This window comes from Lithobates pipiens, unplaced genomic scaffold (genome assembly GCF_037356315.1).
Source record: "Lithobates pipiens isolate NorthernLeopardFrog02 unplaced genomic scaffold, aLitPip1_a1.2 Scaffold_23, whole genome shotgun sequence".
Classification (NCBI taxonomy): domain Eukaryota; kingdom Metazoa; phylum Chordata; class Amphibia; order Anura; family Ranidae; genus Lithobates; species Lithobates pipiens.
The window spans coordinates 164,433,922-164,454,887 of NW_027507785.1; the positions used below are offsets into that span (position 1 = coordinate 164,433,922).

Sequence of the window (20,966 nt, forward strand, 5' to 3'; positions counted from 1 at the left end):
ACTTATATGTGTAGTTAAGCGATATTTATCTAGAAGGGTCTCCCAGTTGTCTATGCAAGTTGAGGGACGATTTGACGGTGAGCGCTCTGTGTACAAATTGGAGACGTTGCTGCCAAGTCAGAGCCCTGCAACGCCGCTGCGAGCAAGCCTGCCTAATCCCGACCCGTATTTACAGTAAAAGGTTATAGGAGGTTGGGAGCGGGGTGCGTAATACATATATATGTATACATATTATGGTAATAAGTTGATTTATGTTTGCGGTAGAATGTGACCTATGGGTATTGTAGGCCCTCCTCAAGAATCTGGGTCTGAAAGCTGGGTGATATGTTGCTCTGAATGGGTGTTGGTGAATGGTGAATGAATGGGCACCCCTTGCCTGTACTGCCGTCCTGAAGATACCCAAGATACAGAATGGTGACATGGAAGCTGTCGCTGAAGAATGGTGGAGGTGTGTCACTCAGTGGCAAAGCGGCACGTGTTGGGAGACATCACGTGGTAAAACAATTATGGACTGCTCCATAGGACCTGCTTCGGCACACGTTGAAAACACAGCGTGGTAAGACAATTGTGTACTGTTCCATGAGAGATGTCTCTGGAGCGCTCGTTGAAAACAACCAGACGTTACACGAGCTAAGGACTGTGCTACAGGTACTGGTTCGGAAGCACATGTTGGGGAGCCACACACGTTGAGACAGTTATGGATTGTTCAGAAGGAGCCGTGTCTAAAGAAGGGTGGTATGCGCCTTTTAGGCGCAAAGCGGCATATGTTGGAAGTGAATAAGAAGTAACGTTATATATCTAAGGTTCTACACATTTGTTGGTACAGCCGAACTCAGCCATGTTGATGTTTGCATGTTTGCATGACACATGTTTAGAATGTGTAGAGGAATGTGGCAGAATCTGCATATCAAAGGAGTTACCTTCAGCCCAACTGGTGCACACAAGCTTCAAAGAGATTGATGACAAAGACGGCCCAGGGCACATCAGATGGGACTGGCCACAAAGCCAAGTATGGCAATATTAGGAGGGCTGTCATGTGAACACTGATTGGTCCAAACCAAATGGGACTGGCAGGAGGGTGTGGTATGGCTGAGGTATGTTTTAAGAAAAAGGTTTTGCGACCATGAGGTCCCTCTCTGTCCCTCTTTATTCCATCATGAGGTGTGGCTGCGAAGGTCGGATAAGTATGGCTTAGATTGCACTGTGATTGTATGCTATGTATTATTGTAACTTCTATTGATACCTTGTGCACGCTGTATTATTTCCATGGGAAATAAATAAGATTTAATTGACCTTAGATCGTGTATTGATTTCATAGCCAAGGGTGATAGCATTGTGGTATTAACAATAACATGTGCTGGGCGTAATAGATTGATAGATTAGCTAAACCATAGGGACTAGACAAAGGAATACATAACTGATAATAATAGCACTAGGCTGAATTGATCAGTTACTTCAAGTGGTGACAGGGGGGGAAGTCAATAACAAAATAGTGCACATTTGCATTTCCCACCTGCACATTGTACACATAAGATATTGGGGTTCTGTGGGATGGCTGTAGCCAACCTTTTGATAGCAATTACGAATAATAAGGGTGATAATGGGCAACCCTATCTAATGCCAGTTTGTATTGTTATCGAGTCCGGTTTATAGCCATTGATGGATCTGGAGGCTGTAAGATTCGAATATAGGGTACTTAGCAAACAGAGGAATATAGGACCGAAGTTCCAGCGCTGTAATACAGCAAAGAGATTGCAAGGAAAGGGAGTAAAAGGTTTTATGGAGATCAAGAGAAATTAACATTACCATTCTGGCCCCATTCCATTCCAATTGGATCGCAACAGCATAATGAGGTTTAGCGCCCATCATATTTGGTCTCCTGTCTGGTGCCTCAGCATAAAGGATCATACTAATTCTTTTGAAACCTTCCTCTATAGGTTATTGCTGGGCAAAATGCTTGGGTGGAACGAAGACCTTTTCTGGATTAGACCATCACCATACTGGACCAGGTGCAATTGGGAATGCCTCAGACTTTAGAATCACTTTGAGGAAGGAGGAGTGTTGTAACTCAGGCAGCAGGCAGTGATCCTGGCTGTCACTGTCATGTACTATTAAAGGAGGCACTGCAGGACTGCTGAGTCTTGTTTAGTTTATTTAATTCTTTTTATCTTTGGTGGGTAACAGAACAGGTAAAAAACAGTTACAATACATAGAGCACAGCGAAGTACATGTATAGCTATAGATATTTCCAATTTGATTCTGATAAATCTGAAACTGGCAGTTTACAGTAAAGTCATAATATGGAACAGTACAATGAGGATGGCTCTGGCATACAATACGGTAATCAAAGCCACCTGCAAGGTGAACCTACAAAAAGGCCCTCTAAAAGGAGGTTCTTAATGATGTTAATTTTTGTATTTCCACTTTGAGGAAGTACTTACTATAGCTGAAAAAGGCATGCCACTGAGGTCAGGAATCAAGCCACTGACTCTTGAATAGAAAGGATAGATCCCTGGGCATGTCCAGTATAAACAAAATAGGGTACTCCCTTCGTTTCCACATCTCCAACAGTTGGGAGAGCTCTCCGGGAACATTTTATGTAAGTGAATTGTGATCCTAGACCATCTGGTTAGTCATTTGTATTTTGCTTCTTGGAGTCTAGAGGAAATAGACAACTCAAAAAACAAAATATAGTCCCGTTGCTCTTGTGAAAATTGCTGGTTAAAATCTCACTCCCATGCAAGAGAGACACAATTTTCTGGAGGGGAAATCAATGCAGCATAAGCCATTGAAAGCCCATGTCTCAGGAGTCTTGGATCCCTGCAAAAGCATTCAAAGCTTGAGTGTCAAAAGGTCTCTCTTCTCCGGGTTGCATGGCAAGACGCCCCCCCAGCACAGTTAGCCAATCACAATCTGCCCAGGCTCCCAGGACCATTGCCTATGAGCTTATGAATCCGCCACACAAGTACTGACTAGCAAGGCAGCAGGGAGTTCAAGTATGTAATAAGTAATGTGGCCTGCATGGGTCAGTGGGAGCTGTCAGGAAACGTGCAAAAGGGCAGGTTTTGCGCAGTGCGATCATCAGCATGGAGGCTTCAAAGGCACAATGGTTTTAGTCCATGCATTAGAAAGAAATGGTGAAAATTTAAATATGCTGCCACGGTCCTCCCACTGCCGGACTGGGACTAAACATTTGCTACAGTCCCATAAAAACAACAAAGCCCCAACTATCTGCAGCAGTGGTCCTGTGCCATTCTGGGGTCTCCCTACACAGAAGGAGAGATCAGTAAGGATCCAGGTAATATGGCCTGTCTGCACAGTCTTTGCCCTGCCACTGGGCATACTCCCTCAGGGGTCTTGAGAGATAGAGTTTCACCAGAAGTGTGAATAAAAGCCCTAGACCTGGAAAGCACTGTGTAAAAATTCCACTTCATGCCGAAGAATTCTAGGAGAAGCCAATGCAGAGTCCAGAGCACATTACAGGCGAGCTGCGTGGCACGTGTCAGAGTATGCCCTACAAGGCTGCAAAAGGAGCCCCAGTAGTTCTGCAATAGCTGAAAAAGCTAGAAGAAAAAAACAAAATTTATTGATAGAAGTAAAAAAATTCTTGTTGATGTTTGTTCTCCTAGGACACTAGCAAAAGAAAAAAAAAAACAGAGGCATGGTGGGAGAGGGAGGGGCTTTCCTTTCTGTGTTTGATGTCCAATCTTTTGAAGGCAGCAGCATAGCCTAATATTCCTGAAATGTTACTTGTGTACCATAATGGTACAATTAAGAATTTTTTTTGTTAACAGCTTGCAAGTCAAATACAGTAATACATTCAAAGTTAAATTCCACTCATTCATTCCATTCGATTAGAAAGGGACACAAAAAGAAAGAAGCCTATAGTTTAAACCTGATCTTGAGTTTTTAGTGAAGTTTAAATCGTTCATTTGGAGCAAGCTAGTCCAAACAAACTACCCTATTTACTTCACTGTGTTTCGGTGCTGTATAAGGTATGTAGAGGATTCCTCTGATTAGCAGAGTCGGAAATTGTGATGTTATCCTCTTGACTCTCCAACTTAGTACATCAGAGGAAATTTTGTATTCATTCATAGAATACATAGAATCTCTGAGAAACGCAGAGCCCCACTCAACACGACTATTTTCTTCTGGGAGTGGAAAAGAAAATTTTCATCCTACTGCCAGAACACAGCACTGTATACTGTATGTAGCTGGGGCTACATACAGTTTATACAGTGTACAAGGCTGCTACATCTGAGTGTGAAGGTAGTGTTTTGTTTGGACCAGCTTGGTCCAAACAAACTGCTGTATTTAAATTCACTTAACCGGTTCCCGACCGGCGTACACCGATGTACGTCGGCAGAATGGCACGGGCAAGCATATTGGCGTACAGGTAGGTCCAATCTTTATTGCCGCCCTGCCGGCGGCGCTCGCGTGCTGGTCGGCACCCCCGTGAGTCCGGTTGCGGGTCCCGCATAATCGTCTCACGGGGCGGCTAACGAAGAAATGCTGTTGTAAACAGCATTTCCTCATTCTGCCTAGCAACTAGTGACGCTGATCTCTGCTCCATGTGATCAGTGTTCACTAAATGAAAGCCCAGCCCCCCACAGTTAGTAACACACCCCTAGGAACACTTAACCCCTACACTGCCACCCACTGGTTAACCCCTTCACTCCCAGTGTAATTTACACAGGAATCACTGCATTTATATAGCAGTGATTGCTGTATAAATGACAATGGTCCCAAAAATGTGTCAAAAACGTCCGATGTGTCCGCCATAATGTCGCAGTCACAATAAAAATCGCTGATAGCCGCTATTACTACTACTACAAAAAAAAAAAATATTAATAAAAATGCCATAAAACTATCCCCTATTTTGTAAACGCTATAACTTTTGCGCAAACCAATCAATCGCTTATTACGATTTTTTGTTTTTTTTTATATATATTTTTGGGGGTTATTTATTATAACAAAAAGTAAAAAATAATGCGTTTTTTTCAAAATTGTCGCTCTATTTTTGTTTATAGCGCAAAAATTAAAAACCGCAGGGGTTATCAAATACCACCAAAAGAAAGCTTTATTTGTGGGAAAAAAGACGCCAATTTTGTTTGGGAGCCACGTCGCACGACCGCGCAATTGTCAGTTAAAGCGACGCAGTGCCGAATCGCAAAAAGTGGTCTGGTCTTTGACCAGCAAAATGGTCCGGGGCTGAAGTGGTTAAAGCTGGATATCAGCTTTAAATTCTTATGATATTCCTTACAACCCAGCAATTATTTACAAATGTAACATATCTTGGAAAAATTATAAATTCAAAGGATAATGCAAAAAAGGTCACTGCAGTACTCGGCTCCATGGGGATTTGCATTCAAAACACCACTGTGGACAAGGATTCATTAATTCAGTGGGCACTGTGGATTCCCCAATGGGAAGAGAAGCCTGCATCATGCTTCCTGGATAAAAGATGGCAGCACATTTAATGCTAGCCAGAAACAACAGGTGTTGTTTAGTGGTTTAAAACACACTATTACTCTAAAGAAACAACTGTTTCATTAGAATGCATCCTCAGACTGTATTATTCATACACTAAAGTTTTTTTTTCCTTTTAAACAGAGTGGGTAAGGAAAAGAACCTCTGTCCGCTAGAAAGATTCACCTTCACCTTATTTCTCCTTGCGGCCAATGTCAAAATTTTCCTATATGGTCATCCGTTTCAGTGACTACTGTCCAACAGAAGATTTCCCCTCACTGGCTTACTTTCTGTTGTCTCTGTAAGTAAAGTAAAATCTCCCAAGCCAGAACAAAGACAACAAAAAAAAAAAAAGCCACATTATCCAAAACGTAAAAAACTTTTTGGGTTTAGACTTTACTCGCACCTTCTGTCCCCTTTTTATCCCTGGTTAATCTGTTACTCTCAGGGGAACCAATAATAGTTGTCTCAAAATTGCAGACAGTTTCCCAAACAGGTCATTCTCAAAAGGACACACAGATTTAACCTTGTGACCTGATCCCACCAAAAACATCCAGGTCAAGTGATAATTATTGTAAGCTTATTTTTTTTTCCCCATGAGGCTAAAATATACATGATTATCATAAATGACATTACCTTGCAGGGGGAAGTTTTACATTTTTTTTCATGAAGACTTTCTGTGCTATTTAAAGCGATAGTAAACAACAGGAGTGAGCTAATTTTACAGGATCCAAAACACCACAGCAAGATTGTCTGTTCCCATCCATAAAGAAACAGGAAAAGCTAAATTTCCCCTAATTTCTATTTTTATTTTGTCCTTTATAGGCAATAAGTCAGTCTGTCAAATTCTCTGCGGAATGCTTCGTCCTACCATTCAGGATATATTACATGATAAACTTGTCAAGTAGGAAAGATATTACAGTGCAAATTTAATATAAATGAATCTTACCTGTTTTAACACCTGGGAGAGAAGTAGGCTGGGGAGGCACTGGCACAGATGTTCTGACTCTAGTGTTTGCTCTAAATGATTCTTTTGTAGGAAAGCTATTTTTTCCTGGCAGTGGCGAGGAACAAGAATCAATCTTTGTTGGTCTGGAAGGACTTTTCTTGGGGCTGTACAACAAAAACAACATTTTCAGTTTCTGCATTCTAAATAAGAAAAATAAAAATAAAAGATACCTACAATTTTCCAACACTGGTACTTTTTGTGAACAGGAGACCATTAAAGCCACCCAAAAAAACACTAATATGCAGCAACATCTAGACCAGGGGTCTCCAAACTTTTGAAGCAAAGGACCAGTTTATTGTCCTTCAGACATTACGGGGCTGGACTCTGGCCAGTGGGAGGAATAGTACCCTGTGATTGGTGTCAGTGGGAGGAATAGTGCCTCATCATTGGTGTCAGTGGGAGGAATAGTGCCCCATCATTGCTGTCCATGGGAGGAATAATACCCCATCATTAGTATCAATGGGAGGAATAGTGCCCCATCATTGGTATCAATGGGAGGAATAGTGCCCCATCATTGGAATCAGCAGAGGAATAGTGCCCATTGTTGATGTCAGTAGGAGAACCGATGCCCCATAATTGATGTCACTTCGCAGAATAGTGTATTGTATCAGTAGGAGGAATAGTGCTTCAAAGGTTGGATAAAATGCAGGCAAAGGGCTGCATCCGGCCTCCGAGCCGCAGTTTGGAGACCACTGATCTAGACATTTGAACTCAGCTTTCAAGCTATTTGACCGGCTGCTAAAAAAAAAAAATGGTCCCAGTAAAAGTTTTAAACAATTTTTAGCAGAATGCCAGGATTCAGTCTCAAAATCAGAGTATCCTTGGAAAAGTGTCTGAATTTCACACATTCTTCTAGCCAAACTGATTGCCAAGAGGAAGGCCATTCTCAGGGTAAACGGTGTCTGACTGGCTCAAATGGCTCATGAGTTAAGGCCTTAACACCCAAGGGTCCCAAGAGCCATAATCTTCATACAAAAATAAATCTTCATAATACCTAGATGAATTTTGAAACCGTATGAAAACCAGATAAGGAACAGTCCAAGAAAACACTAAGGCTGCTTTCACACTGAAAGTGCCAGCCATTAGCGGTAAAACGCAGCTTCTCGGCCGCTAGCGGAGCCATTTTAACCCCCCAGAAATGGGTTAAAAAATCCCGTTCTGTGGCTTTTCCCATTCATTGTATACAGCACTCCCAAACTGCCCAAAGATGCTGCTTGCAGGTCTTTTCTGAACGTCCCGCAAGCGCACCGCCCGGGTGTAAAAGCACCCATTGTAATGAATGGGAGGCAGTTTTCAGGCATTTTAAAGGCGCTATTTCTAGCGCTAAAATGCCTGAAAGCTACCTCAGTGTAAAGGGGTCTAAGAACAGCAGTCTAAACCTTTAAAGTACTGGGATCAAAACTTCTAACAAGGAGACTCCAATACAGAAAGTATGCTGAACCTTGACTTTAACATTTTAAGAGCATCAATGGGAGAAGACCTTCCAAGTTGAATATTTACTCTTTTGTTAATAGAACTAACAGTTTATTAGGAAAAAAGCATTTCTTCTTACTTTTGAGACGGTATAAAGATTAAGCATGCAGATCCAAGCATGAATAACTGTTGCTTGATGGAGTAAAGCCAGAAGTAGAAGGGATAACAGAATTTTTTTTATACTTACCTGACGGTAATTTACCTTTCCTGATGCAAAGCATGACAGCATACACGAATGGGATAGGCTCTGCCTCTCACCCAATCAGAACTGGTTATACTATATCTAAATAAGTCGAACTCTCCCTAGGCGGCATTCTCGTAGCTATACTCAAATGTGAAGCGCACAAAGGAGGAACCTGTGTGCCGACATGCTTTGCATCAGGAAAGGAAAAATTACGGTCAGGCAAGTATAACATTTTCCATTTTCCTGACACAAAGCATGACAACATACACGAATGGGATGTAGCACGCCCACAAAGCCTATAAGGGAGGGATATGCTGAAGCATTTGAATCAACATATCATCAGATTAGAACTAAAGTTCATTCCCCTGCTTCCAATGTTGCCCGATTGACTTTGAAATAGGCAAAAAATTCTTGAGCATACCATCCATCTGAAAAAGTGAGCTCTGCACTAGATTGATGAATTTATCTTCAGTCTATAAGCCCCTTAGGCTACTCTGACCCGAAATAATGCTATTGTCTTAGTGGACAGTGCAAGTCGTCTTCTGATACTGCCAGGCCCTAGAGAAGGACCACTTCCATGTATTTCTTCCACACAGAGTCCCATTAATGCAGCTTGTTGTGACTCTGACATTTTATAGTTTGGACATGCCAGAAGGGTGATGTCTTGACGCAGAAGCAAAGATGCAGATCCCCATCTGGTGCTGGTGAAGAAGAAACCAAAGTCATTTTGTTTGATTATGGTAGCAATAAGGTAGTTTACTGCTTGACGCTTGGCTCTCTGAAAGAATTCTCAAAGATGAGATAGCCTTAAGAAATACTACTTTAGTGTCACTGAACGCAGGTTCCCCCGGCTTCCACAAGGTTTCAAATTATGAAGGCGAGATCCCGCAATGAGCCTTTCTAACTTGGTCTCCCAGTTGCTATATGTAACGTGGCTGAATTTGGATACACATGGCTCTGTTATATAAAGTCTGAGATCTCAGAAAGAATAAATTATGAGGGACTTGGGCCAAAGACTGTACTTTGAGGACACCATGGCCTGTAAGGCCACCAGATCATTGCCCTTATCCCAGCTGTATGGCTACGGATCCTGGTTGAACTAGATGGACTTCTGTCCTTTTTTCAACTTGCCCAATCATGCACTCTGATCCTGATGAGTAGCTTAGAGATCACAAGTCTGATACAGGCTAACCTGCTAACCCAACTGGATGTTAGTACATCCACTGCTTCCACTTCTGGGAAGATCCTCTTGCAGGAATGACTTCCATTCCTAACCATTGAGTTTACTGCCAAGTTGAGATTCATTGAACCGCTTGTTGGTCTAGGGACTCACCCTTGACATGCAAGGCTTCGTATTTTACTGTATCTGACAGGAAGTTCTGGGACACCAGAACACAGAGCGATGAGATGAGACCGGTTTTACCATAGGCAAACCTGAATAGGAGATACCTCTTGCCATGATGATCAGAGATTACCTAAAGCCGTCTGTTTGGAGCATACCTGAGGCCTCCTAGGCAGTGTTGCCCAAACGACTTCCCCACTTGGGAATCATTGTACCCCTGCTGTTAGACACTTCATCCTCCACTGGCCTATGTCATTGACTTGCGCTAGGAGGTCACAAAGGTGAATAGACTTTAATGATTGTTATGTCTGGAAGTTTATGAAAGTTGAGAAGATTAACTATCCTTAGCCACTATCAATGGGACTAGTCTCACAGCCTCATGTGGGGTAATCTTCCCTGGAATAGGAAGCAAAAATCTTTCATTACCTTAGAAGGCTAGTATATGATGTTCTCAATCTTCTTGACCATTTGAGACTATGGGATACAAACAGATGGGGTAGAGCCAGAACTTGCCTCCACATAAGTCCTAATACTGTCACCCTCTGTGTGGGCAACTCTAAACTATTCTCCTGAACATCTAACATGTCATTATTATAATGAGATTAATAGGTATTCCCTCTGAATCAGGGTTTGCCAGGACCTGGGAGGATGTTGAGCCACCTGCATCTGTTATCCACATAAGAAACCTGAAGCCCTTGCTTCTGCTATACGGCCACTTCTGGAAGCAAGGTTCTGGAAAAAATGTGGAGGTCAATGGTTGCTGAACGAGCCCGAAGTGAAATTCTCAGAAGCCTGGGTGTAGAAAAGTGCGCATGTACAAATCAGCTAAATCTAGAGAAACTAACCGTTTTATGTGATAGTTTGAGTGATTATTCACAATGACTCCATAAGACGTTTTGGATCTTGATCCTTTGTTACACATCTCACCTGAATCTGCTTTCCAACTGACAACAATGGACCGATTGTTCCTGTTGGACATGATTTGGTAACATTTGCTTAAAGCCTTTATTGCTCTAAAGAACCATAGCAGAATTAGAGGAGTTGGAAGAGTGGGAAGAAATTCTATTGACTTCCTAACTGCACAAAGTACAACTCGCCAGCACACCTGGAATCTTCTGTTGTCCCAAGGTTCTGTTGCAGACAGATCACAACACAAAGACAAGTGCTGAACAGGCTCCACTGATCCGGAGTCTCCTGCAATATAATACCTACTGAGCACATTTGATTGAAAAGGAACTTTGCTGCTCCTCGAAAAGGAGGCTTAGGTGATTAAAGACTATTATGGATCTTCCCATCTTTTCTCTAGCTCTTCTCAGGCTCTGTCACCAACTCTTTGTTCTGAGCCTAGGTGACTAGCCTAAGGGATTAGTCCTCGATTCCATCATAAATCATATGCCAATTGACTTAGAAGAGGCATACGCCATCAGTGGGTTAAGCCATAGGGCTTGACTAACCCCACAGAATAGTAGGAGTAACAGCCTGCTGCCTCCATAGTGGTTTCACTGCCTCACTGGTCACTCTAATTTCACTCATGGACCAAACACCACAGAGGCGTATTACTGGCCAAGTTTGCCTTCAACTTGTCTGCTGAGACCCAAATAGCCTTGGCTACTGAAGTGAACTCCACCACAGGCCATAACATACTCCTTAACCACTTGCTTACTGGGCACTTAAACCCCCCTCAGTCCCAGACCAATTTTCAGCTTTCAGCGCTGATGCACTTTGAATGACAATTGCGCGGCCATACAACACTGTACCCAAATGACATTTTTATCATTTTTTTCCCACAAATAGAGATTTCTTTTGATGGTATTTAATTACAGTTTGGAGTTTTATTTTTGCTAAACAAAAAATGATGCAAAAAAAAAAAATCATGTTTAATAGTTTGTTATAAAATTTTGCAAATGGGTCATTTTTCTCCTTAATTGAAGTGCGCTGATGAGGCGGCACTGATAGGCTGCACTGGTGGGCACTGATGGGCTGCACTGGTGGGCACTGATGGGCATAGATAAGGCAGCACTGATGGGCAAAGATGGGCACAGATAAGATGGCATGGATGGGGGGCACAGATGGGTGGCACGGATGGGCACTGATAGGTACCACTGATAGATGGGACTGATGGGCACTGACAGGTGGCACTGCTGGGCACTGGTAGATGACACTGATGGGCACAGATATGTGGCACTGGGGTGCAGCACCTTTGTTGAGGCAGATTGTGGGCACTGCTGGGTGGCACTGTGGGCACTGCTGGGTGGCACTGTGGGCACTGCTGGGTGGCACTGACGGGGGGCAGGTGGGCACCAGCAGGGCTGGCCATGATTGGGACTGATGTCCCGATCACGGCCGCCGGTGATCGGCTTTTTTTTTCTCCTCGCGCTGACAGCGCGAGGAGGAATAATAGCCGATTATCGGCTCCGTTATATCACATGATCAGCTGTCATTGACTGACAGCTGATCACGTGATAAGGGGTCGGGATCGACCCCTTGCACGGATCGGTGATCAGGCGAGTCTCATAGACTCGCCGATCACGGAGCGCGCCGCGCACGCCCCTCAGGGGGCACACAGGCCGCTTGTGCACGGGACTAGACGTAGTCCCGGAAAAGGAGATCCGCGCTGTAGCCGTCATTCGGCTATAGCGCGGGTCTCAAGTGGTTAAACTGTAGTATCAATCTTCATTTCCAAATCTATATTGCGGTTTCCATGTCTCTGCGAAGGCTATCGCATCACCCACTGGCAGACTGGCACTTATGGCTGGTCTGATGAAGATTACTTGGCTTGGCCAACTGCCTCTGCAGTAAGAGTTGGGCTTTACAGAGGGGATCTTCATCCTCTGCTAGCATGAAGACACATATGGGCAATCTGTTGAACGCTCTTTGGCCTGCTGTTTGAGGCAGGGGGTACCCTTTAAACAGAATCAGCTGTTTGATTAGCTTAGTACCCGAGCATTATTGACTAGAGATCCACCCAGTCAGTTTTCACTTGAGTGAACACATCTGCCGTTGTGTTTTACTACCGCCTGATATGCAACTTGGCGGGCACGTCAGCTAACCACACTCCCCATTCTGACCAGGATGGTCCTTATTATGATTTATTTTAGCCTGCCCCTTCTGGCAGCACTTTGAATGTATAGCAGTTTTTAGAGCCAAACAGGACCTGTCACTTTTGGAAGAACAAGTTGCCACTTTTCCTTTGGGGAGTGGTGCTGGTATTTAAGGGCTGGAGAGTTTTACAATCCATACTGCCCACGCACTCTTTTTATATATGAAAGCATGCCTACCTGACTCTCACCTTATTGATCGTGGCTGGTCTCTGGCTAAGCTTATGGCTCAAGATATGAGCTGCAGGTTTGTGGTCATAATAAATACCTGGAAGTACTGGCTAGGACATAGCCTTAATACAATATCAGTGGCCATCCACACACCCATTTGCAGACATTGAAGCTGAAAATGGATGTATAAGCTGTGAGCAAGGGTTAAACCCTTTAACAGAAGCAATTACAGATAGTAGTGTACTAAACCAATTCCTTAAGCAGAACACTGAATTTTTATTTATTTTTTTACGCTTGCATTTAGACATAACAAATAGGTTAATGCATAGCAATCATTAAACATATTGTACCCAAAAGCAGACCTTACAATGCATAGCAGCAACACAATCCATAGCAGTGGCATCCACCCTGAAGAATCATTTTTGTTGTCATAAGCAGCGCAATGAGGGGTTAATATACCTGGCAGGATTACCTACACTAGGCAACTGCCCTGTAAAGGTTAAAAACAGCAAATCCAAGTATTAGAGCATTGATATAGTGATCCAAAACCTGCAAAGCCAGGCACTGTTGAGTTAATAGGAAAGACTCAACTTTGCAGCAAAACACCTGATATATTAGTTCATGCATTAATAGTTCTACAGACAAACAAAACCTGTGAGGCAAATGAAACAGACAGAACTATACACAGCAGTTTAACCTACTTTGGCAGCTTTTATATTAACATAATGATTCTGACACACCATGGCAGCCCATGGAAAGATTACCTGTTCTGTGCAACACCCTTCCCCGACTGGCTCTAATGGGGGGGGGGGGGGGGGGTGGTCGAGGCTCGATACCCGACAGGTGGACACCAATCCATTCCCAGGCAGCCGCCTGTAGCTCCCGGACACTGCTACAGTGAGCCAGAAGTTACCCCAATATCATCTTGCTGCTTCCTGGCGACTGAAAGCCGCATCCAGCCACAGGAAACCGATAAGGAGCCATCTTGTAAGGGGGCAGCCCTGACCACAAAAAAAAATAAAAACTTCCAGCATCTTTGCAAGGGAAACCAACATATCCAAGGCCAAACTAACAAAGTGTGTGTGTGTGGGGCCACAACTAACCAGGGAATAGAGACTGGATCAGTCCCAACTAACCACAAGACAGAACAACTGTTTTACCTGCATACAGAGACCAGTATCCCAGCCCCCCAGTATCTGGACCTGGGGGGGGGGGGTGTCTCCCTCGTATGGAAGTTTTACAACCGAACAAAGGGGCTTCGTCACAGGAAAGAGGCTGAACCTGTACGGCTGGCCACATGAATCTGGCAGGTAAGGGCAAAAATAAAAATCTTCATTGATTCAGTTATAACCAGTTGAGCATTTGAGGGGAAATAAAAAGAATTCCGCCTAGGGGGAGGTGACTTAAATATAGTATAACCAGTCCCGATAGGGAACGAGGCGGAGCCTATCCCATTTGTGTATGCTGTCATGCTGTGTGTCAGGAAAAGGGGCTTAGGCTGTCTGAATTTCTGAAAATTGCAAAAAACAAATCAAGTATTTTGGACCAGTAAGACAATGAATATTACCCCAACCTTGTCCTGCCTTCTATTGCAAAAGCACTGAGGAAATCAGATAAATGCAGCAGAATTACATATGCTAGACTGAACGTCCGGTCAACAGATAAAGGCATACAACCAATGTGCGTGTCCTTCAGGTTAAGGGAATGAAAGTACCTGTGCGATTGGCTACTGTTAACAATCCGAAGAGAATAACCCTGAACTTCCTAGGAGTTTTTTCTTCTTCATCGCAGAAAGCTCTCACTCAATGTTGAATTCTAAGAGCTGTCTCTGTCATTCATTTACACACTGTATATTAGTTTGTCTTTTTTATTTTTAAATCAGTATTTCTGTTGTTTTTAAAAACAAAGTATGGACAGTAAGGGGAGAAGTTCAATCTGAAAAACTGTCATGGTTTGATACTCATGCTGCATGCACCAAGCCAGTGAAGTTTACATGGAGACCCACAACTTTTGTTTAGCATGAAATTGGCAGCATAGCATACTGGTCAAAGGTGCAGCTTTGTAAGATGATATGGACCAAGCACTCTTTTCTATTGGGAATAATCAATGTTTTACATAGAAACCAAGGTTCTATTCATTCCAGAGGGGAAAATGTGTCTGATCTGCCAAAAGAACAAAATAAATGGTGCTGGATGATCACGTGATCGTGGCTTAAAGTGGTTCTAAAGCCTTTACATTGTTTACCTTAATGCATTCTGTGCATTAAAAGATATGTATGGATTTTTGTTGTCATGTTCCCTGTATTGCTTTTTAACATGTGATCACATTTTTTATGTTATATTTTATTTTTATTGTCCATGCTCGTTTTGTGCCAATAAACAGCTATTTATATACCTTTTTTCAATCTACACTATGGGAAGCGGTTTTTATTTTTCATATGATCTCCTTATGAGTTTGGCTCTATATATCGCCAAACCTTTGGCTGGGAGTCTCGTTTGTTGCTTTTTTATCCGGATCTTTTGGGAAGAAGATTGGAACGTCTGTGAGGATGCAGACCATTCCCCTACTGACTTAAAGATCTACAGCCCTTCTGACGACAGACAGATCTGTGTGGTTCCATTGATGTTCCATCCCTACATGCCTGTAGGACCTAGTGTTTATGCACAGGTCCAGTGGTTCCGGTAAGAGTACCCATTTCTTATTTATCCTGATGTCATCGAAGTGAGATATTTCTGCGATTTCTTTGGTCTACACATTGTATGAAACACCACTTCCGAACCTTCCGGGGCTCATGAAACACTACATTTGAGTTCCACTTCTGAGCTTTACGAACTTTATAGACTTATTTTTCAATATTTGGACTTTATTTGGGTTCATCACGTTTCACATTTATGTATTTCTTTAGCGCTACATTTTAGTTCTTTGTTTGTATGAATTTGGTCACATTCATGTGTAGCTGCTTATTTTCACTTGTTTTTGGTGAGCGCAGTATATTTTTCCACATTTGGCAATTAACTTACCTATTGTTCTGTATGTCTGCTAGCAAACTATTGCGGTGACTTTGCAGCCGGAAAGTCTGACTTGGAGTGACTGGAGTGGGATATCTGAATAATCACAACATTATCTGGGTGGCTAATCGTTTAATCAACTTAATGTTTCTAGTATATATTTGTTGTTGTTTAGCTATGGTAATTATATTCCTATGTGCAGTTTGTATTGTAAGGGCCGGTTCACACTGCAGGCGATGCGAGGCGACACCTACTTGCCTCGCCGCGACCTCAGCGGCAACTTGCAGATGACTTCTGTATAGAAGTCAATGCAAGTCGCTCCGAGGTCGCCCGAAAGTAGTACAGGAACCTTTTTTCTGAGTCGGAGCGACTCTAGTCGCTCCTCTCAGAACGGTTCCATTGTACAGAACGGGGGCGACTTGTCAGATCGAGGCGAGGCAAGTCGTGTCGCCTCGCATCGCCCGCAGTGTGAACCAGCTCTAAGGGTAATATGATCGGGGGGGGGGGGGGGGAAATGTTCTCCTGTAGGATATATATTCTGTGTAAGTTTGTTCAATAAACGTTGTTCCAGATCACATACAAGCTATTTGTCGGCTAGTCTTGTATGCTATGCGGCTATATCTGGTATCTATGTTCAGACTGAAGGAAGCGGTATACTGATGTAAGCACGCAAGTGGGATGCTGGAATGGTTCCATCACATCAGGTTACTAGGATACCAGTGCAATTTTGAGACACACTGCCAATATATAATAGACATCAAATGCATAGTTTCTTGCCTCCGACTAGATCCCAGAATATCATGCAATTTATCCAGCACTATTATTACATCAATAATAATCCACAGTGATTTCAAATCGATGTGATGTTGATCTTCCAATATTATAATTACATAGTTGGAAAGGTTGAATAAAGACACCTGTCCATCCAGTTCAACCTGTGTAGGTGTACATGTTCATAATCATTTCCCATATCCCTGTATACGGTGTTCAACAAGATATCCATTCAAAAGTTTTTTTTAAAACCATCAATACTTCCCGCTAACCCCACCGATTGTGGAATTGAATTCCACATCCTTACCACCCCGTCAGTGAAAAACTACGCTGTTTAAGGTTAATCCGCCGCTTCTTCAATTTCATTTAGTGGCCTGTGTCTTCTTAGATTCTATTAGACTGAACAGTTTCCTCCCTATGCCAGAATTGCCATTGAGGTATTTGTATATTACTATCATATCTTCTCTTAAGTATCGCTTCTCCAGATGTTTAACGATTGTAATCGTCCCTCATAACCAAGGTCCTCCAGTCCCCCTTTTAACTTTGTTGCCCTTCTCTGAACTTTCTCCAGTTCCCGCACCTCCCTCCTGGGGAATGGAAACCAGAACTACTCCAATATGCCAGAAGTGGCTGAACCAGAGTTTTACAAAGTCGCAGGATTATCATTTTATCTGTGGACTAAATTCCCTTTTTTATGCATGCCAATACTCTACTAGGACCCCCATATCTTCTTCCATCCTGGGTTCTCCCCCTGGCGAGTAACTTGTAGCCACATTTTTAGCCCCCAACGGCATTAGTTTACATTTTTGAACATTGAACCTCATTTGCCATGCATTTGCTCACTCCATTATTTTATTGGAAGTCCTCTTGTAAAATTTCTATATCCTGCTGTAAAGTTATCACCCTGCTTAGCTTTGTATCGCCTGTAAGCACTGAGATTGAGCCATTTACCCAATCCTCTATATCATTTATGAAAACATTAAACAGAATTGGTCCCAGGACAGAACCTTGGGGTACCCCACTTACCACTCCAGACCATTCTGAGTATTCACTGTGACCACCATTTGAACCTGCCTCTGTAACCAGTTTTCTAACCATGTAGAAACCCTATGGTCCATGCCTGCAGACCCCGGTTTGTCAATTAAGCATCTATGGGAAGCTGTTTTGAATGCTTTTGTAAAATCCAGCTATATTACATCCAATGGCCTTCACTTACCTAGATGGCAGCTCGCTTCTTCGCAGAATGTTAACAGGTAATGGTTTGGCAAGTGTCAGGAATCATGAATCAGAGTGAGACAGATGTACAGTTAAATGACATTTATTTTTTATTTTATTTTTTAAATATTAACCACCTCAATACAGGACACTTAAACCCCCTTCCTTCCCAGACCAATTTTCAGCTTTCAGTGCTCTCTCACTTTGAATGACAATTACTCAGTCATGCTACACTGTAACCAAATGAATTTTTTATCATTTTGTTCACACAAATAGAGCTTTCTTTTGGTGGTATTTATTCACCACTTCATTTATTATTTTTTGTAATATAAGCGAAAAAAGAGCAAATATTTTGAAAAAAAAAAAAATTGTCTACTTTCTCTTTTAAAAGAAACCAAAAAAATCTAATTTTGGCGAAAATTTAGGCCAAAATGTATTCTACTACATGTCTTTGGTAAAAAAAATCCTGATCATTGGTTTGTGTGAAAGTTATAGAGCCTACAAGCCATGCTATGCATTATTGAAAATGTATCAATCCTAATGCACCGATGGCCTATCTCAGTTCTTGAGGCCCTAAAATGTCAGGACAGTACAATAACCCCCCAAATGATCCGTTTTTGGAAGACAGTCTGCGGTATTTAGTAAGAGGCATAGTGAATTTTTTGAAGTTACAATTTTTCCCCCACAATGCTTTGGAAAATTAAGAAATATATATTATATATATATATATATATATATATATATATATATATATATATATATATATATATATATATATATATATATATATATATATATATATTTTTTTTTTTTTTTTCTTCACTAAATTATCATATTTACAAGTTATTTCTCACACATGGTGCAGGCATAATTGCAATTACACCCCAAAATATATTCTGCTATTCGTCCTGAGTATGGCGATACCCCATGTGTCAGACTTTTCCACAGCCTAGCAACATACAGAGGCCCAACATCCATATAGCACCATCAGGCGTTCTAAAGGCATAAATTGCACATTTCATTTCCTGAGTACCGATCACATTTTTGAAGGCCCTGGAGCACCAGGACAATGGAATTACCCACAAAGTGACCCCATTTTAGAAAGAAAACAACCCAATGTATATTCTGTGAGGCATAATGAGCCTTTTGAACATATAATTTCTTTCCACAAGTTTTTGGAAAATGTGGAAAGAAAATGAAAACCTATTTTTTTATCACAAAGTTGTCAATTTAGAAGATCTTTCTAACACATAACATGTACATAGCCAAAATGACACCCCAAAATACATTCTGCTACTCGTCCTGAGTATGGCGATACCCCATGTGTCAGACTTTTCCACAGCCTGGCCGCATACAGAAGCCCAACATACAAGTACCACCTTCAGGCTTCTAACATATAGCATGTACACACCAAGAATTAAAACCAAAAATACATTCTGCTGAGCAAAGGGTAAAAAAAAGGCTCACCTGTGGTTTTAGCAGGCAGGGACACCGTTCCAGAGCAGTCAAAGCATTTTCTAGACAGCCAAAGGAAATGTCCAGGAATTGTCCAGACAGCAGACAGATATGGAAAATTATGAACATTGTTCAGTACAGTCCAAGGTTTAGCAGGCAGTTCAGGCATAGGCATGTCCAGTTCAGGTGGCAGGCACAGGCATGGCCAGTTCAGGTGGCAGGCAAAGGCAGGGCCAGTTCAGATGGCAGCACTTTGTACATTGGGCCTTGGTCAGGTAAGACCCGAGGACAGGGGTAGAGGCTTCTTCCCACCCAAATCTCTATGAAGCCTCCGAGTCTCCAGACCCTAATCCGAGAAAACGAAAAACCTGGAGAAAAATGTTTTCTCCACTCGGAAAACTTTTTCTGGAGCCCCTCACATGTGAGACCCCTGTGCTGTACAGTGGCAGGGCAAATGATCAGTTCAGGAGGCAGGCAAAAAGCATGGTCATTTAACAGGCCGAGGTCAATTCACGTTGAAGGCAGAAACATGTTTGGCAGAGGCATAGTCATTTAACAGTCCGGGTCATACACAGAAATGGCAGAAAGTGGAAACTGGAAAGAAATCATCTTCACTTTACTAATAGTGTAGTGAAGTATGATAGCTTCGATAGCAAGTTCCAATGCAGAGGCCTGGCTGGGAGGGACAGTCTGGACAGTAGTATCGGGTATAGCGGCAAATTCCTCTACTTGTACACACACAACATTTTTTTGGGGGTTTGCGACATGTTTGGGTAGGAGGGAGGATGTCGGGAAAGTGCCTTTCATGGAGTCTGGATACTGCATCAGAACGAATTAGTTGAGTGGGTTGGCCAGGGGATAGACCCTGTGATAACATCTTCTTGGAATCTTAGATAGGTCAGGGAACTTTGGGTGCTCTTAGAAAAAATATTATATGAATTGAACATGACCAGTTGCATCAAATAAACGGCAACTTTCTTGTACCAAAACAGTGATCTCCTGGTGGCCAAGTAGGGCTGCATCATCTGGTCATTCATATCCTCCCCCCCATGTATAAGTTTTACTCGTGGATACATTTTGGCTTCTGGATGGGGCCTTTTCTTCTCTGCAGTTCCACCAAGGTGTCATTGTGTATTGTGGATAGGATGTAGACATCTCTTTTTTTATCTCTCCACTTCACCGCTAGTACCTCGTCAGTCCGCATACTGGCCATTTCACCCTGTTTTAATTTCTTGGTGACCAATATCTGTGGGAAGCCTTTGCGGTTGGTCCGTGCTGTCCCACAGGCCACAGTCTGCTTTAGGTATAGATGGCGGAAAAGTGGGAGACTTGTGTAGAAATTGTCTACAGATAGGTGGTAACCTTTCCCAAGCAATGGTTGGATCAGCTGCCAGACAATTTTGCCACTTGTTCCCATGTAGGTAGGGCATCCAGGGGGGTTTAGCTGTCTGTCTTTTCCTTCATAAATTATAAAGTCATATGTGTAACCCGTGGCCCTGTCACACGCCTTATAAAATTTTACCCCACGTCTGGCTCTTTTACTGGGCATGTATTGTTGTATTCCAAGTCGTCCAGTGAAGTGTAATAGGGATTCATCCACACAAATATTTTTATCAGGGGTAAACATCTGCTTGAAACTGGCGGAAAAAAAATTGATTAGGGGCCGAATTTTGAATAATTTATCGTAACTGGGATGATTTCGAGGGAGGCATTGGGCATCGTTATTGAAATGTAAAAATCTCATGATCATCTCATAGCGGTTTCTGGGCAT

At 42.5% G+C, this 20,966-nt stretch overlaps 1 protein-coding gene across 6 annotated transcripts in view; it reads right to left on the minus strand.

Moving 5' to 3' along the window:
* The window catches only part of ATRIP (ATR interacting protein), a 266,310-nt gene that overhangs the window by 149,679 nt on the left and 95,665 nt on the right, over positions 1-20,966 (minus strand). For all 6 annotated transcript variants that reach the window (XM_077452541.1, XM_077452542.1, XM_077452537.1 and 3 more), the window contains one exon: positions 6,419-6,582. In XM_077452541.1, coding sequence (XP_077308667.1) covers positions 6,419-6,582 — 164 coding nt within the window. The remainder of the gene's footprint in view (positions 1-6,418; positions 6,583-20,966) is intronic.